Source organism: Mobula birostris, chromosome 25 (genome assembly GCF_030028105.1).
Source record: "Mobula birostris isolate sMobBir1 chromosome 25, sMobBir1.hap1, whole genome shotgun sequence".
NCBI lineage: Eukaryota > Metazoa > Chordata > Chondrichthyes > Myliobatiformes > Myliobatidae > Mobula > Mobula birostris.
In genome coordinates this window covers 60,807,435-60,821,562 of record NC_092394.1, presented here as the reverse complement: position 1 = coordinate 60,821,562, position 14,128 = coordinate 60,807,435, and the positions used below count along the sequence as shown (strand labels likewise).

Genomic DNA, 14,128 nt, shown 5'->3' with positions numbered 1-14,128 from the left:
AACAACTTTGCCACATCCACTCTGTCCATGCCTTTCAGCATTCAAAATGTTTCTATGAGGTCCCCCCCTCATTCTTCTAAACTCCAAGGAATACAGTCCAAGAATGGACAAACGTTCCTCATATGTTATCCCAGAATCATTCTAGTGAATCTTCTTTGTACCTTCTCCAACGCCAGCACATCCTTTCTTAAAAAAGGAGACCAAAACTGCCCACAGTACTCCAAGTGAGGTCTTACCAGCGCCTTATAGAGCCTCAACATCACATCCCTGCTCCTATACTCTATTCCTTTAGAAATGAATGCCAACATTGCATTCACCTTCTTCACCACCAACTCAACCTGGAGGTTAACTTTAAGGGTATCCTTCACGAGGACTCCCAAGTCCCGTTGCACCTCAGAACTTTGAATTCTCTCCCCATTTAAATAATAGTCTGCCCATTTATTTCTTCTGCCAAAGTGCATAACCATATACTTTCCAACATTGTATTTCATTTGCCCATTCTTCCAATCTATCCAAGTCTCTCTGCAGACTCTGTTTCCTCAGCACTACCGACCCCTTCACCTATCTTCGTATCATCAGCAAACTTAGCCACAAAGCCATCTATTCCATAATCTAAATCGTTGATGTACAACGTAAAAAGAAGCGGCCCCAACACGGACCCCTGTGGAACACCACTGGTAACCGGTAGCCAGCCAGAATAGGATCCCTTTATTCCCACTCTCTGTTTCCTGCCAATCAACCAACGCCCTATCCACGTATGTAACTTTCCCATAATTCCATGGGCTCTTATCTTGTTAAGTAGCCTCATGTGTAGCAACTTGTCAAAGGCCTTCTGAAAATCCAAATATACAACATCCATTGCATCTCCCTTGTCTAGCCTGCTTGTAATTTCCTCAAAAAATTGTAATAGGTTTGTCAGGCAGGATTTTCCTTTAAGAAAACCATGCTGAGTTCTGCCTATCTTGTCATATGCCTCCAGGTACTCTGTAACCTCATCCTTGACAATCAACTCCAACAACTTCCCAACCACCGATGTCAAGCTAACAGGTCTATAATTTCCTTTTTGCTTCCTTGCCCCCTTCTTAAATAACGGAGTGACATTTGCAATCTTCCAGTCCTCCTGAACCATGCCAGAATCTATCGACTCTTGAAAGATCATCGCTAATGCCTCCGCAATCTCCACAGCTACTTCCTTCAGAACATGAGGGTGCATTCCATCTGGTCCGGGAGGTTTATCTACCTTTAGACTATTCAGCTTCCTGAGTACTTCCTCTGTCATAATTGTGACTGCGCACACCCTTCCCTGCCACCTGATGTCTTCCTCAATGAAGACTGATGCAACGTATTCATTTAGTTCCTCCTTATCTCCCATTACAATTTCTCCAGCATCATTTTCTATCGGTCCTATATCTACTCTCACCTGTCTTTTACTTTTTATATACTTGAAAAAGCTTTTAGTATCCTCTTTGATATTATTTGCTAGCTTCCTTTCATAGTTCATCTTTTCCCTCTTAATGACCTTCTTAGTTTCTTTTTGTAAGCTTTTAAAAACTTCCCAATCCTCTGCCTTCCCACTAATTTTTGCTTCCTTGTATGCCCTCTTCTTTGCTTTAACTTTGTCTTTGACTTCTCTTGTCAGCCACGGTTGCATCCTTTTTCCATTCGAAAATTTCTTCTTTTCTGGAATATACCTGTCTTGCGCCTTCCTCACTTCTTGCATAAACTCCAGCCACTGCTGCTCTGCCGTCCTTCCCGCCAGTGTCCCTTTCCAGTCAACTTTGGGCAGTTCCTCTCTCATGCCACTGTAATTTCCTTTACTCCACTGAAATACCGACACATCGGATTTCGGCTTCTCTTTTTCAAGTTTCACAGTGAACTCAATCATGTTATGATCACCGCCTCCTAAGGGTTCCTTCACTTCAATCTCTCTAGTCACCTCCGGTTCATTACACAATATCCAATCCAGTACAGCCAATCCCCTCATGGGCTCAACAACAAGCTGTTCTAAAAAGCCATCTCGCAGACATTCTGCAAATTCTCTCTTGAGATCCAGTGCTGACCTGATTTTTCCAATCCACTCGCATGTTAAAATCCCCCAGAATTATCATAACACTGCCCTTCTGACAAGCCTTTTCTATTTCCTGTTGTAATTTGTAGTCCACATCACTGCAGCTGTTTGGAGGCCTGTATATAACTGCCATCAGGGTCCTTTTACCCATGCGATTTCTTAGCTCAACCCATAAAGATTCTGCACCTTCGGATCCTATGTCATCTCTTTCTAATGATTTGATATTATATCTTACCAATAAAGCCACGTCACCCCCTCTGCCTACCTTCCTATCCTTCTGTTACACTGTGTATCCTTGGACATTCAGCTCCCAGAGACGTGTATCCTTTAGCCATGTCTCAGTGATGGCCTTGATATCATACCTGCCAATCTGTAGGTGTACGACAAGATCATCCACCTTATTCCTTATGCTGCGTGCATTTAAGTATAACCCCTTAAGACCAGTATTTGGTACTTTTCGCTTTGATTGCAGTGCAACTCATCCCAATGGCTACAAATTTGCCCCATCACCTGCCTGTCTTTCCTTGACATCTTTACTTGTCACTATCTTAGATTTATTTTTGTTTTCCCCTTTCTCTGCTCTATCATTCCGGTTCCCATCCCCCTGCCAAATTAGTTTAAACCCTCCCTAACAGCTCTATTAAACCTTCCCGCCAGGATATCTGTCCCCTTCGGGTTCCCCCAGAAGAGATCCCAATTATCCAAGAATCTGAAGCCCTGCCCCCTGCACCAGTCTGTCAGCCACGCATTCATCTGCCTGATCCTACTATTCTTGCCCTCGCTAGCACGTGGCACAGGTAGCAATCCCGAGATTACTACCCTGGAGGTCCTGCTTCTCAGCTTCCTTCCTAACTCCTGGAAATCTCTCTTCAGGACCTCCTCCCTTCTCCTATCTATGTCATTGGTACCAACATGTACCAAGACAACTGGCTGCTCACCCTCCCCCTTCAGAATATTCTGGACCCGATCCGAGACATCCCGTACCCTGGCACCTGGGAGGCAACACACCATGCGGGTATCTCTATCAGGCTCCCAGAATCTCCTGTCTGTTCCCCTGACTATGGAATCCCCTACGACTACCGCTTTCTTCTTCTCCTTCTTTCCCTCCTGCACAACAGCGCCAGGCTCAGTGCCACTGTGGGCGTCCCCTGTCAGGTCATCCCCCTCAACAACATCTAGAACAAAATATTTGTTGCTGAGGGGGACAGCTACAGGGGTGCTCTCCACTATCCGGGCATTATCCTTCCCTCTCCTGACAGTCACCCAGTTTTCTGACCCCTGTAGCCTAGGGATGACTACCTCCCTAATAAGAAACTTCCTACTTTATATTTTTGTACAATATGGCCCTAGAATAAAAGCTATATATTATACAGTAAGGTTGCTAGTTGCGTTTTATTCTGCGACTGGTGTATCTTGTATTTTGGTGGGGGGCAGACTCGATGGGCAAATGGCCCAATTCTGTTCTTGCATCTTCTGGTAATTTGTAAAGACTATAATTGAAAATACTCATACATGCCCTGAATGTGAGAGATGGTTACTAACTTGCTGCAACCTTTTCCATGTGTGCCTGCAGTGCATAAGCAGATGAATTGGAAATAACATCTGAATGTTGAAGTTGTTCCGCTGTAACAGTGTACCTTGGATAAGGTAATGAGCTTAGTTAATTGTTTTTGTTTTTTTAAAACTAGATTCGAATTGCAGCTTTAAATGACACCACCGTGGTGGAGGACTATGAAGAATCCTTCAAGAGTCACAAAACTCAAACAAAAGAAGCACAGGTTTGTATTATCTAATGTTATACCTATATTATGTTAATACCAGATGATGTCAGCTTGATCAGCACAAATTGGAAAAAGCCCTAGGATATTAAAGGGCAATGAGATTGTTTGTGTGGTGGAGGGCTTGCTGCAATCAGCAGCAGGATTAGAGGCTTGTGCATGAAACAAAAAAAAAAGCGCATTGTAGCAATACATGTAAATTGGAAGGCAAAAGGCACATTGGAATTTATCGCAAGAGATGGTGGAGTTTGGAAGCAGAAAAGCAGTGCTAGAATTTGTATAGGATGTTGGTGAGGGTGCACCATTTTGGTCCTCTTATTTTAAAAAAGAAGATATTGGCATTGGAGGTAGTTCAGTAATTTGTTAAGCTAATTCCTGGGATGAGATTGTCATCCTATTTAGATAACTTACATATTGGAAGAATGAAGGATGATCCTATGGAAACATAATTCTAAGAAACTAGATATGTAGTTGTTTCTGCTGGTGGGACAGTTCTGAATGAGGGATATATTTGTGAGGTAAGGGAACTGAGATGTATAAGGATCTCTTCTTGCAGAAGGTGGTGATTCACTGGAATTCTTAGCACCTGGGGGGTGGATCTCTGAAAGCATTCAGTTTTTAAGAGATCAGAGACCGGAGAGCTTTGCTGGTCTGACACAGAGGAGAATTGTGGCCTGGGCAGATGTGCTTTAATCCAATTAAATGTAGGGCTGACTTGAGGGGCATGTGGTTGCTCTTGACTTCATGTGTTCTTGTTTTGGACTTAAGTGGCTTATTTTGTTTCTCAGGTGGAGATGTGTTACGCAGACTAGGTAATGTTCATTGGAGGCAGATCTTCAGACGTTAACCAAGCATGTGTTCTCTAATATAGGAAGCTGAAGCATTTTCCCTGTACCACAAAGCATTAGATCTACAGAAGCATGATTGCTATGAAGAATCTACCAAAGCTTATCATGAGCTACTGAACACACAGCTGTTGAAAGAGGTAAGCATTAGCAAATCCATAAAAAGCTTCATGCCATTACAAGGTATTTGTAGTTAATAACAAACTATTTAAAAACTATTTTGTAAGACGAGCTTTTTTTTTAAAAAAAAGCTACTGTTTAGTGCTGTGCATGTCATTTTAAAATATTCATAGAATGTTGAATGGAAATCAATTTCCATTCTTTTACAAGTATTTCATGGATTCATTCCTTTGTGTTCTTTAGAGGTCTTTTGAGTGGAATGATTTTTATCATTGATTATAGATTTTGGATCTTTTGCAGCAGGCTTTCTATGAATTTAGCTGTGCATAGATATTTGCATGGACTCTGTTGAGAAAAATGATCGTAGCCTTGTTGTGCTCACTCACAAACAGAAATCATTTAATAACTGAAATAAGTTTATTATGTTTAATATTAACCTAAATATATTCTTTCAAACCAATATCCTTAGTAAGAAGTAGTAGACAAGCAAGCAGCAACCACCACAGAGTAAGAAACTTAAGATTTTGGTGATCAGGAAATTTAGTGTTTTATCAGCTGTTATATCTCTAGAAGTAAGTTTAATTATTGCATTTGGCATTTAACTTTGGCCTATCTTTCATGGTATTATTCATTGGTAAATTTGGCCTATCTTTCATGGTCTTATTCATTGGTAAACAAACTCAGGATGGTTGCCCAGTGAACTAGTAGCCTGCTGGTTACTAGTAATTGCTGTCAGTAGAGATGGACTTGGGTCTTTGGAATTTTATTTACCATAAATACGGGAGGTTTTAGCAAGAATATGGAGTATTTCTTAAGAGTGTGCAAAACTTGGGCTTTTAAATGGGGGGAATAAAGTGCTGTTTTTGATTTGTGGTTCAATCTAAGATGTAGTGGCATGACAATATATCTTGAAGCCATGGAAAATGCTTCTGTGCCGTGTGAAATCTTGGAAACAAGTACAGGTAGTAGTCTCAGCTGGAGCTTGTGTAGTCATTACTGCAATATCAGTAACAATCCAAGAGGAGGGCACTCTGGATGTTGTTACAACACACACAAAAAAAGCCGGTGAACGCAGCAGGCCAGGCAGCATCTATTGGAAGAGGTACAGTCGACGTTTCAGGCCGAGACCCTTCGTCAGGACTAACTGAAGGAAGAGTTAGTAAGAGATTTGAGAGGGGGAGGGGGAGATCCAAAATGATAAGACAAGACAGGAGGGGGAAGGTTGGAGCCAAGAGCTGGAAAGTTGATTGGCAAAAGGGATATGAGGCTGGAGAAGGGAGAGGTTCATGGGATGGGAGGCCTAGGGAGAAAGAAAGGGGGAGGGGGGAAAACCCAGAGGATGGGCAAGGAGTTATAGTGAGAGGGACAGAGGGAGAAAAAAAGAGAAGAAAAAAGGGGGAAAGAAAATGAATAAATAAGGGATGGGGTACGAAGGGGAGGTGGGGCATTAACAGAAGTTTGAGAAGTCAATGTTCATGCCATCAGGTTGGAGGCTACCCAGACAGAATATAAGGTGTTGTTCCTCCAACCTGAGTGTGGCTTCATCTTTACAGTAGAGGAGGCCGTGGATTGACATATCAGAATGGGAATGGGACGTGGAATTAAAATGCGTGGCCACTGGGAGATCCTGCTTTCTCTGGCGGACAGAGCGTAGGTGTTCAGCAAAGCGGTCTCCCAGCCTGCGTCGGGTCTCGCCAATATATAAAAGGCCACATCGGGAGCACCGGACGCAGTATATCACCCCAGCCGACTCACAGGTGAAGTGTCGCCTCACCTGGAAGGACTGTCTGGGGCCCTGAATGGTGGTGAGGGAGGAAGTGTAAGGGCATGTGTAGCACTTGTTCTGCTTACAAGGATAGTAAGCAGTTTGTTAGTATGCTTTTCGAGAGGAGCTATCTGTGAAAGACTTCCTTTCTTGTAACCTTTTTTTTTATCGCAGCAATATTTCTGTTGCCACTGTTGTTTTGGGGGCCAGGCTGATAGGGATGAAGGTGTCCGAGAAGAAGATCATTCACAGCCATGGGATATGTGACACAGGCATTCTTTTGGTTTAACTGGGGTGGTAATGTAACCTAACAGGTGCTAACACTTGGATCCAGAGTACTGTGCTTGACTCTCGAGATTGTTTTTCTAGAGGAGGTCTTCATTAAAGTAGGCTTTCCTGGATGCCTAGGGATATTGTAGTTTTGATAAAGAGAATAAAGTGTAAGTACATGACAGATTTCAGGAACTAATGATGGAAGTGGCCTGTCAAGACACTAAAAAGTATAGGGAGATGCTTAAAAAGGAAATTGGAAAATTGGGAGCAGTCAAGAGTATGTAAAAGGCAAAGGATTAATTGGAGAACAAGTAGGGCCCATGAGGGACGACAGGCATAATCCGTGCGTAGAAGGTGTAGGTGAGGTCCCAAATTCATCGGAATTCACAAAGAGAAGAGACTTTGTAGTTGGAGAATTCAGTGAAAGGGGATGGTGAAAGCCTAGTGCTGGTGTCTAGAAACAGGAGTTATTACCTTGGCAGGCTTAAAGGTGGATACATTTCATTTGTCCTTGACAGTTTATCCTAGGCTGCTCTTGGAGGCAAGGGATTGCTGGGACTCGTGTGACATTTTCTTAATCCTTGCTGGCCATGTGGGGTACCAGCTAACTGGAGGACAGCAAATACGTCTGCCTTTTCAAGCAGGCAAAACTTGGTAACCAAGACCTGTGAGGCTCACGAGTGGTAAGGAAAATACTCGGGGGTGGGGGGGGTGTGGAATGAGAGGTTGAGTGGTCATTTGAAAAGGCAAGGACTAATCAGGGATGGCCAAAGTGGCTCTGTCAGGAGCAGATTCCGTTTGACTAATTAAATCCTTTGAAGAGGTGACAAAGTGTGTCAATGAGGGCAGTGCAGTAGATATGATTAACAGTGTCAAACTTTGAAGTGGATGGGCTACAGCAGCAGAAGACCGTATAACCATATATCCGTATAACAATTACAGCACGGAAACAGGCCATCTTGGCCCTTCTAGTCCGTGCCGAACTCTTACTCTCACCAAGTCCCACTGACCTGCACTCAGCCCATAACCACAAATCTACACTCATTGGCCACTTTATTAGATACAGGAGATGACTAATAAATTGGCCACACTCTATAGCATATAGAGCAATACAGCATAATATAGGTCCTTTGGCCCATGATGTTGTGCCAACCTTTTAAATTACTCCAAGATCAATCTAACCCTTCCCTTCCAAATAGCCTCCCAGTGTTTTTTTTTCATCCATATGTCTCTTGAATGTCCCTGATGTATCTGCCTCGGCCATCGCCCCTGGAAGCACGTTCCATATCCCCACCACACTGTCTATATATAAAAAAAAAACTACCTCTGAAGAAGGATGTAAGGTGTCTACAAGATGATAAGAGGCATAGATAGAATGGATAGCCAGAGACTTTTCAGGGTGGAAATGGCTAATATGGGGGCGGCATAATTTTAAGGTGATTGCAAGAAAATATAGTGGGGGATGTCAGAGGTACAGTACTGTGCAAAAATCATGTGCATATGTAAAAAAACTTCTGTAAAGCTAAGATGCTTTCAAAAATAATTGAAAAGTTTCTAAATATCAAGTTTGCTATAAAGAGCAGTAAACAGTTTAAAAAAAAAACTAAATCAAATCAGTAACACACATCAAAGTTGCTGGTGAATGCAGCAGGCCAGGCAGCATCTGTAGGAAGAGGTACAGTCGACGTTTCAGGCCGAGACCCTTCATCAGGACTAACTGAAGGAAGAGTTAGTAAGGGATTTGAAAGTTGGAGGAGGAGGGGGAGATCCAAAATGGTAGGAGAAGACAGGAGGGGGAGGAATAGAGCCAAGAGCTGGACAGGTGATAGGCAAAAGAGGATACGAGAGGATCATGGGACAGGAGGTCCGGGAAGAAAGACAAGGGGGGGGGGGACCCAGAGGATGGGCAAGAGGTATATTCAGAGGGACAGAGGGAGAAAAAGGAGAGTGAGAGAAAGAATGTGTGCATAAAAATGAGTAACAGATGGGGTACGAGGGGGAGGTGGGGCCTTAGCGGAAGTTAGAGAAGTCGATGTTCCTTAGCGAAAGTTAGAGAAGTCGATGTTCCCCACCTCCCCCTCGTACCCCATCTGTTACTCATTTTTATGCACACATTCTTTCTCTCACTCTCCTTTTTCTCCCTCTGTCCCTCTGAATATACCTCTTGCCCATCCTCTGGGTCCCCCGCCCCCCCGTCTTTCTTCCCGGACCTCCTGTCCCATGATCCTCTCGTATCCCCTTTTGCCTATCACCTGTCCAGCTCTTGGCTCTATCCCTCCCCCTCCTGTCTTCTCCTATCATTTTGGATCTCCCCCTCCCCCTCCAACTTTCAAATCCCTCACTCACTCTTCCTTCAGTTAGTCCTGACGAAGGATCTCGGCTGAAACGTCGACTGCACCTCTTCCTACAGATGCTGCCTGGCCTGCTGCGTTCACCAGCAACTTTGATGTGTGTTGCTTGAATTTCCAGCATCTGCAGAATTCCTGTTGTTTAAATCAAATCAGTATTTGGCTAGACTACCCTTTGCCTTTAAAACTGCATCAATTCTCTTAGTTACACTGTCAAGCAATTTTATAAGAAAATCGGCTGGTAGGTTTTTCCAAGCATCTTGGAGAACTCCCCATATTTCTTCTGCAGACTTTGGCTATTGCACTTGCTTCTGTCTCTCCAGGTAATCCCAGACAGCCTTGATGTTTAAATTAGAATCAGGTTTATAATCATCGTGATGTGAAATTTGTTAACTTAGCAGCAGCAGTTCAATGCAATACATAATCTAGCAGAGAGAGAAATAAATAATAAAACATAATAAATAAGTAAATCAATTACATACATTGAATAGATTTTAAAATGTACAAAAACAGAAATATTGTATATTTAAAAAAAGTGAGGTAGTGTCCAAAGCTTCAATGTCCATTTCAGAATCGGATGGCAGAGGGGAAGAAGCTGTTCCTGAGTTGCTGAGTGTGTGCCTTCAGGCTTCTGTACCTCCTACCTGATGGTAACAGTGAGAAAAGGGCATGCCCTGGGGTGCTGGAGGTCCTTAATAATGGACGCTGCCTTTCTGAGGCACCGCTCCCTAAAGATGTCCTGGGTACTTTTTAGGCTAGTGCCCAAGATGGAGCTGACTAGATTTACAACCTTCTGCAGCTTCTTTCGGATCTGTGTATAGCCCCTCTATACCAGACAGTGATAAAGCTTGTCAGAATGCTCTCCACGGTCCAACTATAAAAGTTTTTGAGCATATTTGTTGAATGCCAAATCTCTTCAAACTCCTAATTAAGTATAGCCACTGTCTTACCTTTTTTATGACTACACCAATATATTGGGACCAGGTTAGATCCTCAGAGATCATGTCTCTGTGGAGGCCATATGATCTGCTGCAGAACTCCTGTTCTTTTTGCTGAAGTTAGTTCTTTATGACCTTGGGCATGCGCTTGGGGCCATTGTCCTGCTGCAGATAAAGTTGGGACTGATCGAGACTCCAGAGGTATTGCGTTATGGATGAGAATCTGCTTGTACTCAGCATTGAGGATTCCATCAATTCTGTCCAAATCACCATTTGCAGAAATGTAGCCCCAGATCTGCCGTGCTTCACTGCTAGCTGCAGATACTTATCCATGTAGTGTTCTCCGGCTTTTCTATAGAAAAACTGCCTTCTGTTTCGAGCTAAAAGTTTGAAATTTTAACTTGTCAGTACAGAGTACTTGCTCTCATTGTTCAGTACAGCAGCCCTTGTGTTTTTGTATGTAGGTTACTCACTTGGCTTTGTTTCCACTTCATAGGAATGTGTTTTTTGGCAGCAACTCTTCTATGAAGACCACTTTTGACAAGACTTCTCTGGACTGTAGAGGGATGTACTTGGGTTCCAGTGGTTTGTGTGAGTTCAGAGCTTATAGCAGTGCTGGACTTTTTCCGAGTTAGAAGGGACATCAGTTTGATGTCTCTCTCATCTGCTGCACTGTTTCTATGACTGACCACTGCGTTTCTGGTCCTCAACCTTGCCTGTTTCTTTGTGTTTCTTCAGAAGAGCTTGGACAGCACATTTTGAAACTCCTGTCTGCCGTTACATTTCTGCTTGGCAGAGACCTTGCTGATGGCCCCTTGTGTGTTGTTGCTATGGTCATTCTTACCATGATGTAAGAGTTGATGATTTGGAGGTTAAACATCTGCCGCACCCTCACCTTTGGTTGCCCCTCATCCAGTCTGAGTCCTTCTACACCCGTCTCTGTTTCAGTTAATCAGTTCAGTTCATTCAACTCACTGTCACTGACCATTAGCACCTGTTTGCTATCTTTGTTTAATCATGCACTGGACTATAATCAAGTTTTTATTTGAAAAGTAGGTCTATTACTTAATGTTACTTTCTGTAATAAAATACAAAAATATCTCTAACATCAAACTTTTTGGAAAATAAATAATTGTAAATCTTAAATTCGTTCTTTCCTACTGACACACTAACGCAGAAAGCAAAAAAATAAACATCTAAAACAAAGTTTGTATTTAAAAATCTAGGATGCCGAAGTCTTTTGCACAGTACCTACCTACCTACTGCCTGTTAAGCTGTTGGTGTTTAGGGCAGCAATGAAGGTCCGCCATCTCTGGCAGTGTTCAGGGCTTCCTTCATTGTGTCAGTAGCTTGGTTTTCACTACTGTCAGTCATGCAAGTACCGGGAGGAGAATCAGGAAAATCATTACACTCAGATGTAGAAGGATTTTTCATTACTGTTTCCATAATAGTTTTGTTTTACCAGTCAGGGTTGTTAACCCTGAGCTGAACCCCCGAACCTGGAGGACAGGTCTGCTTTTGACATGTTTGGCATGGGTGACCTTTATGCCAAAGCATAAAGCCCTGACTCCAGCCAGCATGTCTCTCCTGGTTAAGGTGCCACATGTGAGGCTGCTTAACTAGAGCCCATGGTATTACAGGAAAAATAGATAGAAGATTAGCTGACTGACAGGAGGCAAAGAGTGGAAATAAAGGAAGGCTTTTCTGGTTGGCAGAGGTTGGTGTTGGGATCACTTTTTTCACATTATATGTCAATAATTTGGGTGACAGAATTGATGGCTTTGTGGCCAAGTGTGCAGATACGAAGATAGGTGAAGAGGCAGGTAGTGTTGGTGCATGGAGTCTGCAGAAGGACTTAGACAGATTCGGAGAATAGGCAAAGAACTGGCAGATGGAATATAGTATAGGGAGATGTATTGTCATGCGCTTTGATAGAAGGAATAAAGGTGTAGAATATTTTCTAAATGGGGAGATAAATTCAGGGGTGCAAAGGGACTTGGGACTTCTCGTGCAGATTCCCTAAAGGTTAATTTGTAGGTTGAGTTAGTGATAAGGAAGGCAAACTTCGAGAGGACAAGATTATGAAAGCAAGGATGTACTGCTGAGACTTTATAAGGCATTGGTCAAACTGTATTTGAAGTATTGTGAGAAGTTTTGAGCTCTTTATCTAAGAAAAGATGTGCTAGCATTGGAGAGGAGGCTCACAACACGGATCCTTGCCTTAAAAAAAAAAGGTTTATATGAGGAGCCTTTAATGTTCTGGGACTGCACTTGCTGGAATTTAGAAGAATGAGGGGGGGATCTCATTGAAACCAATTGAACACTGAAAGGCCTAGATAGAGTGGGTGGGAGAGGATCTTTCCTATAGTGGGTGAGTATAGGACCAGAGGATACAACTTTAATAGAAGGATGTCCTCTTAAAACAGATGAGGAGGAATTTCTTTAGCCAGAGGGTGGTGAATTCATTGTGGATTTCATTGACACAGATAAGTCTGGAGGCCAAATCATTAAGAATATTTAAAGCAGAGATTGATAGATTCTTGATTAGTTAGGATGTCAAAGGTTGTAGGGGGAAGGCTGGAGAATGGGGTTGAAAGGGAAGGTAAATCAGCCATGTTTTTAATGGTGTAGACTTGATGGAACATGTGGCTTTATTCTGCTCCTATGTCTTATGGCTTTACAGAGACTTCAGCATAGCCTATGACGAGGACCCTTATGGGAGACTAGTTCAGAAATTAAGCTCATGGGATCCAGGGTGAGTTGGCAAATTTGATCCTTGAAGGTGAAAATGTAGTCCACAGAACCTTGAAGGTGACAATGCAGGTAGACAACATAGTTTCGGAAGGCACATAACATTCATAAGTTGAGGCGTTGAATACAGAAGGAGGGAAGTTATGCTCTAACTTTATGAAACCAGATCTTAGATATTTCTTCTGGTCATTGATGTATTGGATGGACATGATAGCACTGCAGAGAGTGAAGATGAGTTTCACCCGAATGTTGTGTGGGATGGAGAAATTCAATTATATGGAAAGCCTGGAGGAGCTAGGTCTTTTCTCTTCAGAGAGAAGCTTAAGAGGGCTTATGATTGAGGAGTATTAAATTATGAGGGGTATGGTTCAGGTAGACTGTTGGAAATTTTTTTCCATATCAGAGATAAATAACACTACAGGACATGGGTAAGAGAAGAGGTGCAGATAGTATATGAAGAGGAACCTTTTTTACCCAGAGAGTGCCAAGTATGCAGAATACTCTGTCTGAAGTTGGATGACTGGGAGCTTTTAAGAAATGTCTAGGTGAATGCTCGTATTGCTTGGACATACAGGACTAGATGATGGGATTTGGCTTTGCAGCGTTAGCATGATTTAGCACATCTGCACACATGTACGTGGTGGGCTGCTGCCTCCTTGTTTTGTACCTGGGCCCATCTCCGTGCACTCATCCTTTGTACCCTGTTACTCTTGATCCTGCCAAATTCTGGATGTCACCTCCCCCCCCCCCCCCCCCAACTTCCTCTCCTTCCCTTTAACATTTAATTCCTATCCTGTGTCTTGACCCAGCCATTTGGTCCCCTCCTTCCTTACTTTGACGATTCTGTCCCCGTCATTCCTCTGTCACGTACCCTGTCCATGTCTACTCCCACTATGTGTGCATGGCACATAATAATCTTGTAAGCATATATACAGTGCAGATTTAAAAAAAAAAGTACCCACCTCCTTTGGAAATTTCCATGTTTTATGGTTTTACAACATTGAATCACTGTGGATTTAATTTCGCTTTTTTTTTTGGACACTGATCCACAGGAAAAAGTCTCTTTCGTGCCAAAATGAAAACAGATCTTTACAAAGTGATCTGAATTAATTACAAATATAAAAACACAGCATAATTGATTGCATGAGTATTTGCCCCTTCAAGTCAGTATTTAGTAGATGCACCTTGAGTCTGTGTGGATAGGTCTCTATCAGCTTTGCACATCTGGACACTGCAATTTTT

At 42.7% G+C, this 14,128-nt stretch overlaps 1 protein-coding gene across 3 annotated transcripts in view; it reads left to right on the top strand.

Annotated features, from left to right (window-relative positions):
- Positions 1–14,128, top strand: part of cabin1 (calcineurin binding protein 1) — a 667,425-nt gene that overhangs the window by 13,791 nt on the left and 639,506 nt on the right. For all 3 annotated transcript variants that reach the window (XM_072243543.1, XM_072243541.1, XM_072243544.1), the window contains exons 2-3: positions 3,757–3,846; positions 4,718–4,831. In XM_072243543.1, the coding sequence (XP_072099644.1) occupies positions 3,757–3,846; positions 4,718–4,831 (204 nt within the window). The remainder of the gene's footprint in view (positions 1–3,756; positions 3,847–4,717; positions 4,832–14,128) is intronic.